Source organism: Thunnus albacares, chromosome 10 (assembly GCF_914725855.1).
Source record: "Thunnus albacares chromosome 10, fThuAlb1.1, whole genome shotgun sequence".
Lineage (NCBI taxonomy): Eukaryota > Metazoa > Chordata > Actinopteri > Scombriformes > Scombridae > Thunnus > Thunnus albacares.
This window is the reverse complement of record NC_058115.1, coordinates 29,496,355-29,520,433: the sequence shown is the minus strand read 5'-3', so window position 1 is coordinate 29,520,433 and position 24,079 is coordinate 29,496,355. Positions and strand designations below refer to the sequence as shown.

Sequence of the window (24,079 nt, the reverse complement as noted above, 5' to 3'; positions counted from 1 at the left end):
GGAGGTTGGAGGAGGAGGAGGGGGAGGAAGAGGAGGAGGTGGGGGGTGAATGGGGGGGTCATTGAGTGTGTTATTCATTATTAATGTTAAGGAAATAAAGGGCTCTTCTTTATTTATTTTTACAATCCGTGCGGAGCATAAAAGTCAAAAAATAAAGTCAAAGGAAGTAAAAAAAAGAAAAATCATAAAGAAAGACGTAAAGTGCCAATAATTTAATAAAACCAGTGTGACAACAAAAGTAGGAATACATTCTTATAAGAATATCTACACCAGAATATCACAAGGACAATAAAATCTCACATATTCAAACAATATTATTGCAGGTAGTGAAAAACAAACAAAAGTTATGGAATCACCAACTAATCCTGCAGGAAACATAAATGTCTCTATTTGATTTAATGTCAGTCCATCAAATAGTTATCAAGACATTTTAGTCCAAATCAAGACACTGATGTTTTCTGTATTTTTATCTGTTATTTTAAAAAAAATCTCTACATAAACTGGCAAATTTATCCTTAATTCACATTTTCCCTCTTGATTTTTGATAGATTTGGTTTAATATGTTTTTTGCTGCAATATGTTTGATAAAATGTTGTAAGATTTATGATACAGATTTTGCACTTTTTTCTATTTTTCTAGTCTAATATGCTTACATGTTAGCTACAGACTAACCTGGTTGGTGATAGTCATCATCATCATCATCATTATGTTTATATATGTTGAGATTGAAACTATTTATGTCAACTATTATTTACATGGTCAAGAAAGACAAAAGGTCCTTAAAGTGTTCAGAAAAGCATTTTCAGTTCTACAACAACTGGGCAAACTCCACCTGCTGAGGAAGACCGGGTCCATAAATACATAAATATATATTTATAGTCTGTCAAACATAGTCAAATAAAATAAAAATAGGACGGATGCAGTTCGTATGTTATAAAAATGTCACCCTGCTGGTGGCGCTGGAGGAAAAGTCAGGAGATCAAAATTATTATAGTTCATCTTGTCGGGTTGATGTTGACAAAATTTCATCCAGTAATTCTCAAGTTGGACTGACGTGATGATCGACTGTCTGACTGACTGTCCAACACTGCCATCCCCAGACTGTCTGTGGCTGAGTTCAAACAGCACCACTACCACACAGGTTTCAAGATCATATAAAATGTTCTGCTTTGAATGATCGTCTGTGTCCGTTACCTCGTTAGAAAGTCTTAAAATGACACCTCCTCCTTCTGCCTCGTTGAAAAAAACCTTGAATCCCGTGAGAAGAAGTTTAAGACGTTTAACTGCTGGACACAAGATGTCTCCAGACTGGCTCCACACCAGTTGTGATGTCATAAATCTTGCTTTATAGATACTCAGATTCAATGAGATCAGAGAAACTTTCCTCCTTCAGCAGATCAACGTGAAAACAAACATCATTCTGCACGATGAAGATCAAACATCCAAGTGACCTAACAAGAAGGAAAAAGACATTTTTGAGTTTATTGTGTGATTATTGTAATAGATTGTCAGCTGTTTTGTCTCAACTCCCAGCACCCTAACAGCAACATCACAGTGCTTTTTTACTAAATATTCTGCATTTTTATTCTTATGTGTTTAACTTTTTTTCCTCACATTTTCCACTTGTATTGTGTGACGGTAAAGACACCAAACTCTACATCAGATAGAATAAAAAAATAGCACTTTTGGTTGTGGAACGTGCCTTAAACAATCAAAGCTCGACTCTCTGAAAGGTCACACGTCCCACACGAGTTCATTTAAAATCAGAAAACTATAAATGTAGCTTTCATGTTGGCCAGCGGAGCGAGATTTACGGGCAGAGGCACGAATACAAAAATGATTATGATGGAGTATAAACCTGGAGATGGTCACGTTTAAGTTGAAAATAGTTATGGTTAGGTTAGATGTAGGGATGACTGGGGTTGGTAAAGGTTTGGTGTGGTTATGGTCGGAGGAAGAACGTGGGACGGACTTTACTCAGAGTTCAGAACTGTGGTGGATCCCTCAGGACGAGCGGTTGAACTATTGTCATGAAACACAGCAGGTTGCACGCTCCTAACTGGAAGTAATGATGTTGAAACAAACAGTGATCACCACTGCCAAAAATATATATTTGTTTTTAGCACAACCACAGTCCAACATCTGCTGACCCTCAGACGGTTTAAAGCTCTGACATTCACGTCATTTATGTTTCAACACCACGTTACGGCCACATCTTTATTCAGGAGGGGGGAAGGGCTGCATCCCTCCATCCTTAAAACAACACTCAGGAGCCCAAATGAATGTTGAAACATGTTTTTCTTGCTGTAATCATTCTTCCTGTTCATACTGACCGTTAGAAGATCCCTTCATAAGTGCAAAAATGTATTTAAAAGTTTATCTGAAGCTAATATGAAGCTTCAGCGTCCAAATGAGTCAAATCAAGTAGATATCTTTCAGCGTTACAGTCTTTTTAGTGCCAAAGTCCCTCTTTTTGTTACTCAACAGGGAAACAATGTCCGAGGAAACACAAAGAGGGAATTTGATGCTATAAAAGACTGTAAATGTGTCAGATATCCACTTGATATGACTAACTCAGACTGCTGAAGACTCATATAAGCTTCACATCAACTTTTAAATGACTGTGTGGACACACTGTGGATTTTGGCCTCCAGCACTTTCATTGAAAGCACATTTGAAGGGGATCTTTTAATAGCCAGTATGAATGATTACAGCGAGGAAAACCTCTTTCACTGTTCATACGGACACCTGACTGTTGTTTTAAGACACTCCTGAAACACTGTGAATCCCTCTGACATTCACATTAATGCATCAACCCAACGTTGCAGTCACGTTTTTATCCAAAAATGAGACTTCTTCATTTGTCGATGGCCTCCAACTCAGTACGGCATCTTTTTTAATCTTTATGCAGGATGTTGGCCTTCAGTAACCCAATTTAAACATTTCCAGGCTTTGGTCAAGATCAATTTAATCAAGTCTGTGTCAGTTCAAACACCACAGAGTTCAGGTGAGGTTGTAACAGAGACCAGAAGAAAAGAGTTTTAAACCCTAAACACACATTTTGAGTCTAAATATATACATAAACTTTATTATAATTTTAACATTTGCTTGACTGGATTTTAACAAATTAGATTCTAAATGTTTTCAGGGTTGATGCATCACAGATATAAGGCCACAAATTGTTTGCATTGTGGACCAAACAAAGATATTTCTTAACATTTTGATGTATTTGGTAAATAAAGATATTAAATTAGTTCATTTTCTGAGAATGAAACTACATGAAACAAGCATTCAGAGCATCACAAAGAGTTAAAGAGGAGGAGGAGGAGTGTTATCATGTACAGTCAGAGAGGTTGAAGAGATGAAGAGCTCTCACTCTGTCCCTGTTACTAGATACAGTTAAGATAAATCACCAGCAGGACGGCGTTCAGACTAAATAATTTGTAAATTTAAAGACATTTCCAAGCACAAGTGTGTTTTTTACTCCTAATGAAGTGCGAGAACATTTCCAACAGATGGTACCAAACACAAAAATATATATAATGACCTTTCTCCAAATTATATCAAGGACTTATTGACTCCCTACGAAGCTCTTCTGGTTATTCCTATAAATCTTTTATAGGAAAGTGTTTATGAATATTTAATATGTTGCTATGTTTTATTATCCCAATCTTGCTATTTTATATGTTGTTTGTTAATTCTTTCCTCTTCTCCTGTGAAGCAGTTTTGATAAGAAAAGTGCTTCATAAATAAAGTTTAAATACGTTTTTAACACAGAGACGCAGATGAACACACACGCTGAATAATTATCCTCCTGTAGAGAATTCACATGATCCCACAGAGTCAACATGTTCTATTTAACAGACGTTGAAATGTGACTACAAGTAAATACATATTCTGCCAGGGTTCAGCTGGTTAGATTTAGGAGTTGGACATAAATAAACTTCTTTTTGACAGCAGATATTCTGACTTATCACAGCCACACTTCAGCAGGCAAAACTAGTTACACACAGTTATGATAAGATAACTAATAAAGACACAAGATAAACAATAAAGACATAAAATAAACAATAAAGACACAAGATAAACAATAAAGACATTAAATAAACAATAAAGACACAAGATAAACAATAAAGACATAAAATAAACAATAAAGACACAAGATAAACAATAAAGACATTAAATAAACAATAAAGACACAAGACAAACAATAAAGACTGATGGTAAAACACAAAAACTACAAAAAAGGAATTGACAGTAGATAAAGAAACTGGTGTATAATAAAAATAGAATAAAAATACCATCGGAGTATAACGTGTATTATTGTTGAGTAGTTTTTCAACAATATAACTTTGGTTTTCATGTTTGTACTGGTTTAATGCTTGTAAAGAATGAATGGAATAAATGAGACATGAGAAAATTGTGAGAACTGACCATCACAATTTATTGAATCCCCAAAGTTGACATATTCAGACAGTTTTTCTGTTGGATCAAACAGTCCAAAGTCCAAAAATGTGCAGTTTACTATCATAGAAGACAAAGACAGACAGCAAATATGGAATAATTGTTTAATCGACTGATAGTTTGAGTTCTAGTTTAACATTTGAACTGGAACAAAAACACAACAGCAGCAAACGTCTTCTTGCATCTCTGATTCACCGACCGGTTGTCATTATTAGCAGACAGATGGTAAATAACACGGTCAAAACATCCATTTACTTTCCATGAATTATACATTTATATAGCTATTATATTATACTTTCCGTACATGTTTTAACCAAACTATAGACAGAATATTTCCAGTCAGACCAGCGAGCGTTTCATTGCACATTTATCTGTGTAACAAACAAAACTTTGATCCTTAAACTCATCACGGACTGTCTGCATGTGTGAAATGAGTATTTACAAATCAATCTGAGTTCAGTTTTGTTGTTATTAAAGCACATTTTCTACCAGAGAACCTTGTGAATGAGTTTACTCCACTACCCAGATACTTTTAATTATATTATAATCATTATTTAGTTATGCTCACTGCCTGAAACGATGGTTGTGAGTGTTTCACTGTGGTTTTATTGTTGATATTTTGCCTTTTGAATAACAAGACTTTGCAGAGACGACGATATGAGTTGTTCATATTGTCTTAAAATACATCACATTTTAGATTTCAGATTATTTCTGAATCTATTTTAGAAAATTAAAAAGAATTTTCATTTTTATGATGTATTTTCTGCAGCTTGGAGTTATTTTATTGTTCAGGTTTGTTGGTTATATGATGTCAACTAGACTCATGCATCTTTACTCTTTACATCAACCACAGTAGAAAGTCTCAGACTTTCTTGTGTCATTCTTGACATTTTTGTATGTGAGTTAATGTTCTTCTCACAACGTAAAACACTAAACTAAGCATGAGGTCAATATTCAAGAGCTTGAGTTAAAAGTTTTGGGCAACTTCTTTTTCTTTTTTTAATTGTACAATATTCAGTTACAAAACTTTATGGCATATTTCAATAATACAAACCGTACATTCATGTTGAACAGTACGAAAGACAGAAAAATGACAAACAAAAAGAAAAAACACACATTTAAATGTGAAATTAAAATAAGTTAAAGATGCCCTCCAAACATGTTTTAAGATGTATATAAAATAATCTACTTTGAATAATAATTTGTGTCTGAGATGTTTTTTCCACAAAAAAAGTTCAATTATCTTGTTAAAATGCTTAAAATTACATCTCCTCTTTCTCACTCATTCAAAATTCAGGATCTATAAATATGCAAATATTGTTCATCTCAGAAGTTTAACTGCTGAAAACAACACGTCTCCTATGTAACTGTAAAATCCACATTCAGTGTTTGTGGACTGGAGGCGTCAAAGTTTCCACATCACACTGGTGTGAGTTGAATACTGGACCAGGGTCAGCTTCCAAACTATTTGTGATGTCACAAATCATGTTCATCCATCCATTTCCCACCACTTATCTAGGACCGGGTCGCCGTGGCAGCAGACTGAGTAAGGAAACCCAGACATCCTTCTCCCCAGCAACGCCCTCCAGCTCCTCCTGGGGGATCCCAAGGTGTTCCCAGGCCAGGAGAGATATGTAGACCCTCCAGCACATTCTGGGTCTGCCCCGGAGTCTCCTACCGGTTGGATGTGCCCGGAACTCCAGAGGGAGGCGTCCAGGAGGCATCATGACTAACCTCAGCTGGCTCCTTTTGATTTGAGAACCCCTCCACCTTATCATGGTGGAGGGGTTCTAGTGTCCCCGTGACCCTGGGAGCTGTGTTGTCGGGGGCAGCAGTAGCCTCTGGTCTGGTCTCCTAAGGCAAACTGGTCCCAGGTGAGGGTCCAGACTGCTTCATAGATCTCAATGAAGCAGCATTTTAGGCATGTGGGAATCTTGGCTGGAAGAGGGAGACTGGGGCACCCTCCTGGAGCCAGACCTGGGAGGGGAACCTGCTGGCGAGCGTCTGGGCCACGGGGCCCGGTCAGGCACAGCCCAAAGAAATAACATGCTTGTAGGCCGGCCCCTTAAAACTGGATTTTCAATTAGTACAGAGAAATGTTCCAGTTTCAGCAGATGAATGTGAAAACTCTGCTCATATACATGTCATTCTGCACAGTGAAGCTCAAACATTAAACTGATGGAACAAGAAAAAAAACAGATTTTTGAGTGGAGGGGGACTTTAACTAAGAGTGAGGGTCTTATTCAAGCAGCATAAACAAGTCCAATAAAGAAAAACCTTCATCAGATTAATAAATCCATCAGTTTAACCTTTACATATTTACATCTATGAATAGTTTCAGGCTACTTCTGCATAAATGGGTATGTCCAGGACTGTTGTTTTTTTTAAACAAGCCGAGTGATTCATCTTCACTATAGAAGATCTTTGGTACAGTACAATGACACTACCGGCGGCTTTCCTGAATCAACAAGCGATGTTTTGCTGACTTTTTCCAGCCGTCAATCTGCTCCCCTGACGTCCATAAATGAGTTTAAGAGATTTATTCATCCGCCTAAAGATAACAATGGATTCAGAGCGTCTACTTTAAAGGATATACATCGTTTTATTAGGTTTTTAGCGAGCTAAAGACCGTGAACATAAACTTTGCAATGCGTCCAATATTTGTACAGTGTCAGGTTAGCTAACGTGGCTAACCACCTAGCTTAACCGGTAAACTTGTCAACATCGTAAACCGGTGATGGAGAATAATGGCGGACCCTCCTCCGAGGCTCAGATTGAAGTTTCCGCTGATGTATCGAGAAGATCAAACTCAGAGCTGAAGAAGCTGCGTGTGTTTCAGGTTTATAAGAGGAGGTGGTTTGTCCTGCTGGTGCTGTGTCTGTTAAACTGCTCCAACGCAACGGTGAGTTTCGTCTGAATGGTGGCTGAACAAATGTTGATGTTTCTTGTCAAAGTTGGATAATTTAGTTTTCTTTGCAGATACCTAAGTTGCAATTTGAGGATATTCAGTTAGTTGCCTTCAAATTGGACAACTTCCATCAAATAAATAGAGTAAATAAATGTAATTTGATGTATTTTTTAAAATTTTTAACATTAGCAGTTATTGTATGGAAGACCAATTCTGCCAGAAAAAAAAAAAATATGGATGTTGGGCATGATTAAAAATAAGTCAAAATTATGAGATACTGAGTCAAAGTTTTGACTTTCAATATGAAAATTATGAGATGCAAACTTAAAAAGGTGTTTCCCCTCCCAGCGAGCACCAACTGGGATTTCAACATTGATTTCTAGTTGAAAACTGTTTGATATTTGGTTTAATGTCTTTTTTCTGCTCTCTTTTCAACTAGCTAAAATGCGGATACAACATCAATGTGTTACAAAACACATTTGTTTAATCATTTTGTTAATTTGTTCCATTGTAGCTTGAAAGAAGCTTGTGAAGGTTTTTCTCCAAAGTCATATTGTACTGGTAGGCGAAATGTGGTTTACACGAAGACGTAGTTTCAACACATTTAATGTTTCATGTGTAACGTCATCAATATGAGGCTATATAAGCTAGTAGAGGAGGAGCCAAATCTGAATTCAGTATTCAGAAAAGCACAAATAGTGGGTTTTTACAAATATTTATTTCGTACAAATATTTTTAAAATTACTTAGTTTCAGGAAGAAAAAAGAACATGTCAAATAACAGCACACAGGTTGGGACTCACAGCGTAGCGAGGTTACATCACTGTCTCTGTCTCTTCAAGGCCATGAGACCTTCAAATACTAATAATCAATAGCACTTAACATAAACATTCAATGTACAAACCTGTGTTGTCACATTTTACACATAAGGAAATAGTAGCTGTAACTTTAATTACTTCCTTTAAGGGCTGGTTTCCCTTTTCTTTCTGAAATCCTGTGACCTTTGTCGGGTGTTTAATAACAGATGTGGTAGTGAACAGTGCAGGTAGTCGACATGTGGTGGCCCTTTATATTGGGTGGATCTTGATATCATTCCCTGGGGATCTTGTAGTTGTATAGCTGAGTGTGCCCGGAGGCAAGTGTGCCTGTCTCAGTCATGCAAACTGAGCCCCTCCCTCAGCTTTTTTTTCAGGTCCCATGGGACTCGTCCCCTCCATGGGAGCTTTTGTTTCCATGGGACTGGTGTTCCCACTCACAAAAGATGCTCAGCTGGCGGAGGGTCATTCATGATGTGGCAAATTACAGCTGATGAGCCAGTTAGACATAAATCTGTGTGACATTAGCAGCTCCACTGAGAGTTCGGGGCGTGATTTACAAAAACTAGTGGTGTGTTACTGATTGTTTATATTGTAAATTGATTTATCATGCATTTTGGAAGTATGTCAATGTAGGTTAGTGTTCATACACAGAATATTTCTTGGTAATGTGGAAAAACTTACTGCAGAACATGAAAAAAACACAGTTTTCATTTGAAATAAATAAAAATAAAGGTGGTGAAACACTAATTGACCTATAATACTTTATGGGTACTGACAGAAATGTGTCTTTAAGTGCGGAAAGCTGTCAAGTCCCAAAAGTTGACATTGAATGCTTGCTCACATTTCTAGTCTTAAACTTGAAACTTGAATAATTTTGCCCTTTTTTAGACTTTTTTTATTCAGGAAAAGTTGTTGTGTGGTTGCTTTCTGTTAAAACAAAATAAAATCCAGACTCACAGACGTTTGGCTTTATTTTGAATTTGTGATATAGAAAAAAGGTTTTTGTAAAAAAAACATTTTATGCTCCTCAATGTAAGGTATTGAAATGTTTTTTTTTTTTCTTGCTTTTTTTTGTCTCAGTATTAGTGTGTCCTGACTCCAAAAAGAACCATAAGAAAAAAAAACAATTTCAAAAGTAATTTGAAGATAAAAAATTACGTTTTATTCTAATCAAAAGTCTAAGTAATCCTCATTATGTTGCACTATACAGTATATATACAGTTTATGGATGATCCGTTTTCTAATTGCAGGTGTACATGTGTGCAGAATTGTAGCTAAACATGTTATTTCAGCTGGAACAAGCTAATGAGACTATTACAACCCAGTGTTAAATGGATTATGTGGAACTGAGGTAATTTTATGCGTAATTAAAAATACTTTTACATTTTACAGACCAGAAAAGATGCATGGAAAGTAACGCTGCGTTTCATTCTTGATTAACCTACTGATTATTTTACTTGATTAATTGATGTTTGTGTGGTCTGTAAAATGGAAGCAAATTGTGAAAAATGTCCATCACGAGTTCCCAGAGGCCGTGCTTACAGTCCAAAACCCAAAGATAATCAGTTTATTATTATACAGGACTGTTAAAACCAGAAAATACACGTATTTGGGAAAATTAGAAATTGGAACAATTGCTTAAATGATTCTCAAAATCATTGCCAATTAATTTTCAGTTAACTAATCGAGCTCTAGTGGAACAGTTACATGTTTTATACATTTTAATCGATGTAAAATACGTTTATTTCAGTGATTGTGGACACTTTGCATTGTTTTTAGGAATCTGCATCTGCTTGGATCATTGCAGCTTCAATGCAGTATGAAACTCCACTAATAGAAGCTATAACACATGGTGGTATTGTAATTGTGAAGATTCAAGCCATGATGCATCCTCGTTTTGCCAAAAGCAGACCTGCAGTCCTGTTTGCTGGACCTGTCAGGTCTGTAGAATAACAAAAAAAAAATAGGAATGTGTGAAAATGTAATTCTCATCCCGTAAGCTCTCCAGTCTGCAGGGGACAGAGCTGGCATTGTGTGTCCAAATCAGCTGACCAGCGTCAACTCTGCCACATAAATTAGGTTTTCTTCATTGTCCACAAAACTGAGAATTGTACTGCTGCTTCCTTTGTTCCAGTGTTAAGTTTAGAGGTCGGATTCATTCAGTCATGCTGCTTTTTTTTACCCTAATTACACTTCTGTTGCTACTACGCAGTTCTCCCGGTTAGTGTGAGTGTATAAACGCTGGGTTAATTTATCAGCAGTCAGATTCAGTGTTGTTGACCTTGTTATGAGATTTACGTTGTAGTATCGTAACCTTGATGTTGGCTCACTGTGTTTATGTGCGCCAAAGAAAACTCGGAAGAATCAGGTTACGGCAGACAATCGGAGAATGTGTTAACATGCGCTGCAGTAATCTGGTCAATGTTTAACAAATATTTACATGCTCACCAAGTATTTTTATAAGATTTCCTTATATGCTGTATAGTGAAAGAGCCCATAGTTTTACTTATATTCTGAATGTCTGTGTTAAGCTATAAAAAAACAAGTTATTTGGGGATTAACTATTCCTAATTTTAGCTCCAGCTTAACTGAGACTTTGGATTTAATTATTTAGTTCTAATAATGTGCACTTTTATCCCTCTGCACTGCTGCTATAGAGGTACTGTGATCTCTCTGTGACGGACACATATGTTAAAATATTCATATACCTGAATACATGGTCAAGAAACCAGGTTTCTCCACCAGAAATGTAGCTGTGTTAACTAGGTTTCTCTAAATCTTCTAATAACAGAAACAAGGTTTCTCATTTACATGACATTTAATAAATAAAGTTACTACATCATTCTGACAGTAAAATGGTTATTTACAGTATGTTAATCTTCTGCAAATAGAAACACATGGGTTAAAATTATAAACAAAACCAACAATGTCTCAACTTTTAAGCATCAGTGAGTTTTCTACAGACCGTCGTCTCTTTCTTGGACGTATTTTTGCACCTTTTCAGTATTTTTGCATCACAGTATTTATCTTGCTGTCCTCAGATTGTGCAGCAGTCGGTGTCCTGTTGTAGCCTGTTTGGACAGAACGGCTTGTATGTTGTGTTATGTGCGGTCATAGATGGAAAGAACACGCCTGGTTAAATCATAGAAATTCATTTCTGTCTCACATGAGCTCAGCAAGTCTTCTCATTTCCTCCTTTTGTAATCATGTGACTCTTCATGCCCAGGTCACATGACTACAAGCGACTGGTTTTGTAGGACTGACCTCTAAAAGGATAAACTGAGAAACTGGGGTTGATATGTTTTGATACTTAAGATTGCAGAATCAATGTATTTGATCAGATCTTAAATATTATTACACATTAAAAATACTCAATATGAGGAATCTTAAAGTTATTCAACCAATTGGAATTTTGAAAGATAATGAAAGATTTTAGGATCCTTTCATCTATTATTAACAGCATACTTTTATCATTATATAATCAACAATATAATTAAATAAAATTGTTGTTATACACTAATTTCATTGATTCACAGCTGAAATTATCCTGTAATAAAATAAGTTAATCATGTTAATGAACTAGAGCTGCAATGATTAGTTAATGGACAGAAAATTAATCAGCAACTATTTTAAAGTTATTTTTTTAAGCAAAAACGCCCAAAAGAAATGCTGGTTTCATCTTCTCAACTGGGTTCAATTTGATGCTTTTCTTTTCTCACACATGATAGTAATAATATCTAGATAATATCTTTTGGTTTTGGACTGTTGGTCGGACAAAACAAGACGTTTTAAAGACATCACCATTCATTCTGGGAAACTATTATGATCGATTTTTCACTGTTTTCTGACATTTTACAGACAAAACAATTAATAGATTGATCGATAATGTCAATAATCGCCGCAGTCTTATCTGACATCTGTGGCACAAATCAACCGACGTCACAGACAGAGACTGAAACTTCAGCGTCAGCATCCTGCTGACATCAGCCTTTAGTTTTTACCACGTCTTTGTCCTGAGTCGACATTTTAAAACGCTGGCCGAGGTCGACTCAAATCTTAACACACAGCAGGTTTACAAGAGGTCACTCGGGATTTTATCCCATCTGGTGAAACTGTACTCAGATCGAGGATTTAAAACCACACAGAGAAACCACACAGTCAAGATTGAACTGATATTCACATTTTAAAATTAATTTGTTTAAAGAACAGACTGATGTGATCCCACATTTATTTTATTTCTAAAAATCCACAGTTAATGTTCTGATGTAGCCGACTATCACTGTGCTTCTTCTTCTCTTTTTTTTATGCATTTCTCAATTTTGATATTTGTTTTAAGATATTTTAATCTTTTGTTTTTTTAATAAAAGATATTGTAAAGTGTATATATAGGAAATATGTGCTATATTTAAGCAACATTTCAATAATTGTTGCATCTATAAACTATCGAGCATCAATAAGAAAATCACATTTTAATTCCTGAAATCTGGACTTCTTACATTAAGCTTTCTGCAGGGTGCTGATGATGTAATATTTGTGTATTTAGAAGTGCAAACATATCTAAAGCTGCCTTTCCAAAACAATAAATATCACATTTTCATAGACAATTAGTGTTTTACATTCTTATCTCAGTCTTTAAGAAAATACCAACCAATCCCATCCTCAAGTTACAAATACCATTTTGAATATTTTTTTTGTCAATATTGACGTTAGTAGTCTTCCATAGTGCGTTTTATTCCCACAAATCATTTTATAAGAGCGGCTGTAACTTTTAGCAGACAGACCTAAGTTTTGAATAAAACCTGTCACGTGTGTTCCCAGATATGGCTGACCTTTGCACCAGTAGCAGACCAGTCTGCCGAGTACCTGAATGTCAGTCTGGAGGATATCAACTGGTTATCACTGGTCTATATGGTGGTGGCCATACCGCTCAGCTTCGGGACCACCTGGATGCTGGACACCTTCGGGCTTCGGATCACGGTACAAACTGCACTCTGAACACTAATAAGGTGTTGTTGTATAATCAGCATGTTTTCATTGACACATTATAATGAACCTGTACATTTTCCAGGTACCCTACTGTTCCTTTTTTTAACACTGGAGGATGTGTTTAATTATACCAGTTCAAACTGTCGGGTCAACACAAACATTTAACCGAGTGGCTTTTAGAAATGTGGAGGAAAGCAAACAGTCCAGGAGGAGAAAGATATTAATAGTCTTAAAGATGTTTCTGCTGGAAGGCTTCTGCACAGGAAGCTAAACTGAAGGAACTGACATCTGTGTCAAGAGAGGAAATCAAACTGGAGTCTTTACTGGTAGTTTAAAAAGAGGAATCGTGTTTTTAAACTGTGACTCAGCACGTCGGTGTAACTGCATGAGACCATGTCAGATCATTTTTAAAAAGAAAAACAAGCAAAAACCTCCAAAGTGACTGAATATGAATGATGAATAAATACAATATGACAATAACCTTGAAATAAACTGTAACAAGAAACAGACAATTACAACAAATCAGGACAGAAACGACATAATACAAAGAAATGGCAGATACATTTTAATTAGGGATGTCTAACAGTTGTTTGTCCATCGTTTTGCTCTAAACTGAAATATCTCAACAACCTTTGAACAGGTTGTCATGGTTCCTGGAGGATGAATCCTGATGACTTTGTTGATTCTTTGACTTTTCCTCTCGTGTCACCAGCAGGTTGACGTTTGTCGTTCTGAGATTGTAATTACTTACTAAATACCTGCAAAACTAACGACATTCTCATCAGCCTCAGATGTACTTTGTGTTGGAAATACAAATGTTAGTCAGCTAAACCAGGATGATAAACCTGCTAAACATCAAACACGTTAGCATTTAGCTCAAAGCGCTGCTGTGCCCAAGTACAACTGACTGTACACTCTTAGTGTGGTTGTTTTGTGTAATATTATAACATAACTAACATATAAATAAATGTCTGTGTCTTTTCTTTAATGCATACATTATGTGATGTAAACTTTATAAAAGTTTTTCCAATGACTGGGCATCTAGCAGCTCTATCTGGGGACAAATTGTCTGTTGCACTAGAACTGATGGTGTGTTGTGTGTAGACAAAGAACTGTGTAGTAAACACGAGCAGTGATACAGTGAAGTGCAGAACAGTTACAGCAGTTATCTCTCGGTACCGAAGACGGAGGAATAAAATGTGGATAATCTCTTGAATGCGTCTGACCTTTCACCTTCTCTGCTATCTGGACTTTGCAGCTGATTCTGGGGTCCTGGTTGAACATGTTCGGAGCCCTGCTGCGCTACCTGGGGACCCTGCCGGGTGAAAGTTTTACGGTCCGATACATAGTAGTGATGTCGGGTCAGACCCTCGGTGCCCTGGCTCAGCCCCTCATCATCTTCACCCCCACCAAGCTGGCAGCTCTCTGGTTCCCCGACCACCAGCGCGCCACGGCTAACACCATCGCCTCCATGTGTGAGTGAATTACTGTTTATTATTACTGAGAGCTCAGTGTGACTTGAACAACTCGATGGGAATCAGATATAATAATATAAAAGATAATATAATATGAAAGACAGCAGGAATAACTTTCATTCTAATTATTATCAGATGCTTTGAAATCATGGAACATGTTTGATCATTACTTTTGACTTTGTTGAAAGTAACAATCTTATCGTTTTGTTTAATCTGTCGGTCACATGAGCAGCTAATAAACCTTTGAATGTCTAAAAGCTGTTTCACATGTGGAGTTGTTTAATGGCAACTGAAGAAAAGAAAACTACTTATTTTACTTTTTTTTTGGCCCATCCATCATCAGTGGTCCTTTCCTTTTGCAAAAAAAAAACACATTCGGCTGATTAAATAATGACAACAGCTTGTGAATTTTGGTAAAACTGGACCAAACTTTAATAGAAAAAACACAGCGAAATGCAGGTGAGGCTTGAAAAATATCAGATTGATGAAAAACATTTAGGTAAAAAGTACAGAGCAAAACTAAAAAAAAAATCAGCCCTTGTGGAAAAAAGAAGATACGAGTTTCACTGTTGGTGTTTAATCCCTCAGATTGTCTAAAAGACAATAATTTACTTTTGTTTCTTAATCATTTATTTTCCTAGATTATTTGACCCAAAATTTAAACAATGTTACTTAAATAAAGTTTCGTGGTCACTATTATTGTTGTCAGTGTTATTATTATTGACATTATTATTTGTGAGTCATATATTTCTTTGTGCTTTGTGTCATGTTGACCAGTTGTCATCAGTTTCAGTGTCAGCGCGTGCTGTAAAGTTTAGGGAGGCTCATGTGTACACAGTAACGTCCAGAGATGATTAACCAGCATAAAACAGTTCATTTGATTTATGGTTTTATTGTGTAAAGGAAGAGAAATAAGTTCTATAGAAATTTCTAGACTTAATGAAAAGAGACCAAATAAGAGCAAGTAGAAGCTTTTTTATGTATTGAGTACTTTAAGATAAGAACTGAGACGTCTGAAACTGGGAGTGTAGTAAGTCAGCATTGATTCTTTATTTAGGACAGAAGCCAGAATAAACCCCCGCTTCTGGTTTCCCTCCTCAGCCAATCCCCTGGGCGTCCTCCTCGCTAACATCATGTCGCCCGTGATGGCTGAAACATCTGCACGCATCCCCACCTTGGTGAGTTGAACTAAGAGGAAGTCTTCTGTGTTGTGAAGGACTCCGGCAGTTCAGTGGAATCTGGGAGGGAAAAGCAAACAAACTCTTGATAAACCCTCCGCTCTGCTACATGCCGAGCAGACATTGTTAGCGACTGAGCATTTAGCCGCTAAAGAGCCAGAAGTATTTCTCAAAAGTATGATAATGATGCTCTGTTTATGTGTAAATAAACAACCGTTTGCATTGTGTATTTATTAGCCTGCTGTACACTTCTCCTGCTCCCAACTGGCCCAAAAAAACTCATTGTTGCAGCTTTAATGATGTAAAAGTTGAACCAGCTGCTGTTGAAGCTCTCTGAGCCAGATGTGTAAACAGATGTATGAATGTATCAGAATGTGTCGTGCAGATACAGCAAATATTTACAGATATCACCATATAAATAAAATCAGATGAACTACACGTCCATTCATTTATGGCACATCCCACTTAACTGCATTTTTAAAGAGAAAAATGCCCAAATTTTCTGGTTCCAGCTTCTTAAATGTGAATATTTTCTGACATCTTTATTCATTCTGTGATTTTAAACTAAACATCTTTTAGTTGTGGACTGTTGGTCGGCACAAAACAAGACATTTTAGCATTTTTTCCAAACAACTAGTCAATTAATTGAGAAAATAATCATCATATGATCGTTAGTTGCAGCCCTACTTAACACCCCCCCCCCTCCCCCCTCAAATAAACATGGCTTGACAAGGTTGGCCTAGAATCACAGGACTCCCTCAGTGCATTGTGGGATTGCAGCAGTTGAACCGGTGTGTATCTGCGGCTCTGAGCGCCTCACCCTGCTAATGATGATAAACGGTCTTTGATTTAAGGTGCTAACATCCATTTATCATCATATTACCTGTGTTTTCCTCCTCCAGCTGCTTGCCTATGCAATCCCCGCATGCATCATCTGTTTCCTAGCAACAGTCGGGATACGGAGCAGCGCCCCCCCGACGCCGCCGTCAGCCAGCGCCGAGCTCTCCACCTCCGAGCCCTTCGTACAGGGGATCAAACTGGTAAGGACGCACGAGGACAGAGAAGACAGATGTGCTGGAGCTTTCACGTCTTCACATCACACTCGTACTCATCACTCACTGCATATGGGAGCAGTACCGGTCCAAACTAGCTGTGATGTCATAAAATCATTCTTGCACGTACACGCCTTGAACTGAGATTTAAGGTGAGCACAGAGAAACTTTCCTCCTGCAGCCTCCTAGTGTCAAACTCTGCACGTACAGTCCAGACAGAAAGTATTTGGAGACATTTTTACACGTATTTGTCCTTCAGGCCATGTCTCAGCTTTAATATGAGCAGGTTTACATCAACATAGAAAGAACTGTGTGTGTGAGGTAAAGCTCTTTTAACACATAGTACCCAAAGTTTAGGGATTAAAAAGTAGTTGCACAGATGCACAAAGACAAATAAAATCATCATATTTAATATCTGGACTCTGGCTGAGCCTCTTTACTACATCCAACCCCATAACGACTGAAGAGTTTATCATGAATCATCATCATCATCATCTGGGTGCAATAATCAAATATTCAGATAGACAGGCAGGAAACCAGACCAGAAGGAAACCAGAAGGAGCCGATCACTCATAACGTTTACAGATGTTTATGATATTCATTTTAAAACCTCATTAAAATGCAGTTGAACACTTAAGTAACTTCATTAAAAACAATATAGTTTAATCTAAAACACTGCTGATGTTGTTAAGGTGGATCGTACTCAGGTCAGCTGGTGTTGGTACAGTATCTGCTGCTCATGCTCACAATGATTGATACTGTGTAGCTGCAGTGTTTCTATCAGTGCTGAAATGATGATAGTTGGTTCATTCAGAGGAAATTAGTTTACAGTTTTAAGTGATTCAACAAAAAAAATGCAGGACATTCCCTCCTTCAGCTTCCCAGATGTGGGGATTTCCTGCTTTTCGTCTTTTTTTAACTGAATCTCTTTGTGTTGTCGACTGTCGGTCGAACAACACAAACATTTTGAAGATGTCACGTTGAGCTCCTGAAACTGATTAGATTAAATCAGATTAGATTAGATTTAATTTGTGAAAATGTGTTTTACGTCACAAGATATACATAACAAAACAGAAACAATCCACCACTCATCAAAGCGTTACTCATCTTTGTATTATAGTTAAATATTACAAACATGCAGCTGCTTCCACGTTGACATCTTATAGTTTAAAAGATGAACTGAAAAAAAAGAATTTATGGATTAATCACTAATAAAAATATTCACTAGTAGAATCTAGTTTCTACTCACAACATGACATTTCTACTGACAGCATTTATAAGCTGGACAATGACACTTCATTCACCTCCTCTGCACCACCAGCAGCAGCAGCAGCAGCAGCGTTACCCGCGGCGACGGAGTTTCTACCTGCAGCGACTGACATTTCTCTCCGCAGCGACGTCGTTTCTAACCGGGCCGATGATGAGTGTGTGTGTGGTGATGACTTTTCTACCTGCAGTGAGGATGTTCTTACCCTCCTCAATGACATTTTCACCTGAATCTGCTGCTGATATTTTATTTCTACCTGCTGGATTTGTCTTTTCTAATAATTTATTGCACAAGTTTCATGGTGGCAGATCTGATGTTTCCCTTCACATTTTGGGGTAATGGGGTAACAGACCACACTAACAGCCGTATGTAAAAATTAGATTAATATTCTGTATTTTCATAAAAAAAAACGTTTTCAGCATAAGTTGTAGTAATGGGCTTTTTCTTCTTCATCTGTCTTTTTACTGCACTTCCATAAAAGTGGGATTTTGTGTGAGAGGCAGATTAAAGTCTCAGAATCAATGAGGCAGAGGCCGACACGTCCTGACTGTAAGTCTGTAGTCAGTAGTATGTTAAAGCTATAACACTGGATCCTACAGTTCCCATAATGCAACTCAATATAGTCTTTCAGGGACACCGTCCCTGGTTGGTAAACGTTCCTGTCTTTTGTAAAACTTTGTTATAGTTTATTTTCTCAGACTGTTACAGCTGATTTCACTGGTTGAGTTCTACCCACAACTAGTAAACTGGTCCTCTGATGTGAGTTTCCCTTTAACAATAATAACTGTAAATGTTGTTTCTGGTTCTTTATTCTAACTAAGGTGTGAAGAAGAGAGAGTGTTGTGTGTTGCACAGTTGGTTCCAGCTTCTTAATGTGAATATTTTTTTAGTTTTTTTAGTTCTCATATGATTTTAAATTAACTCCCAACTATCTTTGGGTTGTGGACTGTTATAACAAAAGAAGACGTTTTAGGTTTTTGGGAAACACTGATTGACATTTTTGACGATTTTCTAACATTTTATGGACTGTTAATTGATTAATTGAGAAAATAATCATAAGATTAATTGATAATGAAAATAATGGTTAGTTGGAGCCCTAAAGAAAATAATTAGACACAGAAATTCACGTGTAAATCTGAACAGTTTGGTTTATGTTGTAGCAACATTGCTGCTGGTCTCTGGAGGCATTTTAATGCTGGTGTGGGAGGGAAACCTGCATCCAGTCTAGTTCTCCCACTTTCTGTTGGATTTGTTGCACATGTTCAAATCGTATCGTTTTGTTTACAGCAAGTTCATTTTTAATTTATTTTATCACTTTGGCATCATCTTTTATTTTCAGTTTTCATGTTCTCTTTGTGAGCTGATACTTTTATTTTGGCGGTACAGTGACCTCGTTCTCCTTGGACGATCAGTATTTTCTTAACGAGCTCTCTCTCTCTCTCTGTCTCCTCCTCAGTTACTGAAGAACAAAGCCTACCTGGTGCTGCTGCTGTGCTTCGGCTCCGGCATCGCTGTCTTCACCTGCTTCTCCACACTGCTGGAGCAGATCCTGTGTGTGCAGGGATACACCAACGTAAGCACGCCACAGGATAAGACTCCATATTGATTCATTAGGGGGTCAATTAGGTATTATTGTTATCAGATGAGCAATAAAATCAACACATGCAGCATAAATGTTTGTGGTTTTACACACACAGCAATGAATGTGAGCAAAAATAAGAGCAAAGACTAAATAAATACTAATATTAAAAGTATATAAATGTATGTTTCAACAGTTAAAATTATTTTCAGTAACAGATGGAACCAAATGTCTCCAACATACTAGATGCATTTTGTTTTAGAAACACGCTCTGATGATATTTAATAAACCTGTAACATCTCATCTCTGCAGGACTTTGCCGGCTTGTGCGGCGCTCTCTTCATCGTGTTTGGCGTCGTGGGCGCCGGCATGCTGGGTCTCTACGTGGACAAAACCAAGAAGTTCACCGAAGCCACGAAGATCAACATGAGCCTCACCGCTCTGGCGTGCATCGCCTTCTCAGTGGTGAGAACACCACACAGCGAGGGTTGAAAGATGAAGACTTGTTTATTTAAAGCAGAGGAAACGGTCTGATGACGAGTGGAAGTTTGTTTTAATGAAGTTTTTTTTAGTTACAGGTTGAAAACAGTGAGTTTGGATTTTCTGTTAATAAAGTTTCCATTTCTTGAATCTTTCCAGGTGTCTCAGATGCGAGAGCAGAAAGCCGCCGTGGCTGCCGTCTGCTCTCTCTTTGGCTTCTTTGGTTTCTCCATTTACCCGGTTGCCATGGAGCTGTCCGTTGAGTGTTCATACCCGGTCGGAGAAGCAACATCAGCCGGACTCATCTTCATATCGGGGTACTGATGTCTGAGTAAAACATACATGTAAAAGTCTGATCAAGGGTTTTCCAAATATATCTGGATTTTCTAAAAGGTGCAGATCAGTTAAAACTTAATTATCTTTTATTATTTAATGGTTTCTGCTGAAAGAAAACTGTTTACAGCAGTTCACAGTAAATTAGCAGCTCAGAATGTGCTTTAAATAGAATATAGAGAGGAAAACAAGGAGAAACGGGTTGTTGATTACAGGGCTGCAACAATTATGTTCATTATTGATTAATCTGCACATTATTTTGTTAATTAATCCATTAATCGTTTGGTTTATTAAATGTCAGAAAATAGTGAAAAACACCCTGCATGACGTCCTAAAGCCTGAAACAGTCTAAACAGTCTGAAACCCAAAAATGATTCAATGTAGAGGAAGAAAAGCAGTGATTCTTCCTAATAAAGAAGCTGGAAACAATGAATGTTTGGCATTTAGTTGTTCCTAGTTGATAATGCAGCCATAATCCCTCAAAGTGAGTTAAAAAGACAATAAATTGTCTTTTTCTTTTGCTGCAGATGTTTTATCTTATTTCCATCCAGATTTGTATTTTACATTCTTTAAATCAGATTTCATCTGTTTTATTATGTTATTGTGTGAGAGGCAGATTAAAGATAACAAGATGCTCACAATCAATGAGACAATGTTTTAAAAACATTTAAACTCTGATCAGTTCCTGGACTTCAAACAAAACCAAACAACCATAACTGATGGTTTATATTATTATTACATTGGCAGCTTTTCTTCTGTCCTGTGAGATCAATCACAGATTACAGAGACTAAAGTATTTTTTAATTCCTCATTTTGGTCTTTCTTATTTATATTAATAGTGATTGTTTCCTTGTGATCTTCTCCAGACAGATCCAGTCTGTTCTCTACATAATCCTCCTTCAGGCTTTGACCAATCGGATCGCTGACTCTCCGCTGTCAACGTGCGGCGATGCGGTCCTGAGCTGGAGGGGTAGGTCACACTGTGAACCTCTAACGAAGGAGAAACAAACCTCGCAGCGTCCTCACACTCACTCCGTCTGCTCTTTTTTTTTTTTTTTACTTTGTTTTGGTTTAAAGCAACAAAGACTTGATAAGTGGCTGAACTCGAGTATCTTTCTGTTTACTGACTCCAGTAACTGTTTGTTTTCCTCCGTCAGTGCCCATGCTGGTGATGGCAGGACTCTGCAGCCTTTTCACCTGCTGCTTCGTTATTTTCTTCCACACGCGGTACAGACGACTGGAGGCTGAAGAAGCCGCCACCTACGGGACCAAACAAAGCAACGTCTCCACCGCCGCTGAGCACGCTCCGGCAGTGGAGACGTGAACGTGGTGCTCACGGGTCGCTCACACCATGACACGGACTACAGTCTGTTTGCTTTGGTACGAAACAGGGTTGAAAAGCAGTTTGTTTTAGTTTATGTAACCTCTGATTTATGGGTAAAATAGTTTGTTTTTTTTTAAATCAAGACATTCCTGTGTGTATTAATTCTTTTGTATGACGTCGGGGCCAAAACCAGAAACTACCTTCATACTGTAGCTACTAACAAGTAACATGTAACCCTTAGAATATTATTTATCTGCAGAAATACACTCAGCAGATTATTCTCATTGTTCATTCAATAAATGCATCACAGACACACTATTTCCAGTAACTAGTTAGCAGGGAAAGTGGACATAAAAATGTAACTTTCCTGCATTAATTATGTGGCTGTAATTGATATTTTTTTTATAAAAAAAATAATGCATCAAATAACTGTGTGTAGTGTCAGAGGTGTTGCTCATAGAGGATTATCAGCTTTACGGAGCTTTATAACGAGTTTCATCTCATTGTTTATCTGTCTGGCTGCAACTTTACTGTTTTGGTTGACTCTCACGGCTCTCATAGTGTTGTTTTCGGCAGCAGCAGGTAGCCACTTACATAAAAAAAAAAGCTCTAAAAAGCCACTGTACACGACCTGCTCAGCACCAAACAGGAAACAGACACAGTTAGCTGTAGACTAGCTGGTGAACATAGCGGAGGATTCAGCAGCTAAAGAGCCAGATGTTTCCCTCAGTGTTTTGTCTAAATTCTCAGGATTTCCTCCATCAGTCACCAAAGCAAAGACCTGAACTGTTGCCCGACTCACAACACAGCAGGACAAACTGTGTTCCCTTCTTTAACTGTGGAGACGCTTGTTGTTTCTTTAGCATACTGACGACAAAAACCTGAAGTTTCTGATCACACAAACATTGTTTCTGCTGTCAGACTCCGACGGAGCTGCTTGAAACATCTGGATGTGATGTCACATCATCATGGGCACATATGTATAGAAATAAGAAACATACACTGATGAACGTTTGATCAAATTGTAATAAAACCACTTTGAACGGTGCTGCTGACTAACACGGTTTTAAAATGTTATCATTTTAGACATTAAAGCAGATTTTTTTTCTGCTTGTTTCAGACCAAACATGTCGATGAGCAGATAAACCAAACAGAATAACACTGTTGTAATCTCATCATGTTGATTTATGTGTGTTTGTACTGTGGAAGAAAAAAAAAACCCCTAATAACACCACCCAAGATGTTCAAATACTAACAGACGCTCTGAAACAGGTTGGAAGCATTAAAGACAAAGACGTTTGTGCAATAAAGGCGGTCAGTACTGATTCTGTTGAATATCAAAATGAACTGTGGTGTCATTGATGCACATATAGATATTGTATATATGGTAATGTATGAGTGACATGTCTGTATGCCTATTTTTGTTTTTAAGATTGTAAAAAGTGTCCTTATTAAAGCTGACAAATCTTTCTTTTGGGAGTTAATGTGTTCATAATACTGTAAATAACTAACATGATTAAAATGACATGATGAGTTATGTGTTCTTTTGTTTTTCTTGAAGAGGAAACAGGCTTATCTAACTTTATATCAGTTTTCTCAGATATGGTCATCTGAAGAGCACATTAAGATCCTTATCTTGTTCAAAAATCCAGAATCTATGAATATGCATCATTTCCAAAGTTCAACTGATGGACACAAAGATACTTTCTTCACTGTAAAGTCCGTTCTTGTTGCATATTGAACCACGTTTGGCTCCGAACTAGTTGTGATCTCACACTGGTTGCAGGTAAATGTCTAAAACTCAGATTTAAGTTGAGCACAGAGAAACTTTTCCCTCCTTCAGCAGATGATTGTGAAAACAGCCTCCCAGCGTCCGACATCGTTCTGCACATGAAGGTCAAACACTTGAGAATAAAATCTCACCTGTTTGGCTCTTGAGGCCGAGCAGCTGGAACAGCAGCGACATGTTTTTATTCAGTGTGTTGAGTATTTAAAGGACGTTACTGCAGTATATTTTCCTCTAAAGGTTTTGTGATGTATGTAAGTTCTGTTTTCGAGGCAGACTTCTCGTACAACAGCAGCGACACTGAACAAAAACTGCTCAGACGGTTTTATTGTACAAGTTTTAATCAGCTGTACATGTGGTTCTTCATATCAGCGGTGGGCAACACTGACTGGCTGGAAACAGATGTTTCATAAAAGGTTAAAATGGGTTC

At 37.4% G+C, this 24,079-nt stretch overlaps 1 protein-coding gene across 1 annotated transcript; it reads left to right on the top strand.

Moving 5' to 3' along the window:
- Positions 1–5,666: 5,666 nt before the first annotated feature.
- Positions 5,667–23,400, top strand: slc49a3 (solute carrier family 49 member 3). The gene is made up of 10 exons (XM_044364382.1): positions 5,667–7,366; positions 13,008–13,166; positions 14,434–14,650; positions 15,752–15,828; positions 16,731–16,868; positions 19,604–19,720; positions 20,039–20,191; positions 20,366–20,523; positions 21,406–21,509; positions 21,697–23,400. The coding sequence occupies exons 1-10, from the start codon at positions 7,202–7,204 to the stop codon at positions 21,861–21,863; spliced, it is 1,455 nt and encodes a 484-aa protein (XP_044220317.1). The 5' UTR covers positions 5,667–7,201; the 3' UTR covers positions 21,864–23,400.
- Positions 23,401–24,079: the final 679 nt, after the last annotated feature.

Coding starts and splice junctions, on each gene's coding strand:
- slc49a3 (XM_044364382.1), top strand. CDS start 7,202: ATGGAGAATAATGGCGGACCCTCCTCCGAGGCTCAGATTGAAGTTTCC. Junction 7,367..13,007: donor TAAACTGCTCCAACGCAACG/GTGAGTTTCGTC, acceptor GTGTGTTCCCAG/ATATGGCTGACCTTTGCACC. Junction 19,721..20,038: donor GTGTGCAGGGATACACCAAC/GTAAGCACGCCA, acceptor TCATCTCTGCAG/GACTTTGCCGGCTTGTGCGG.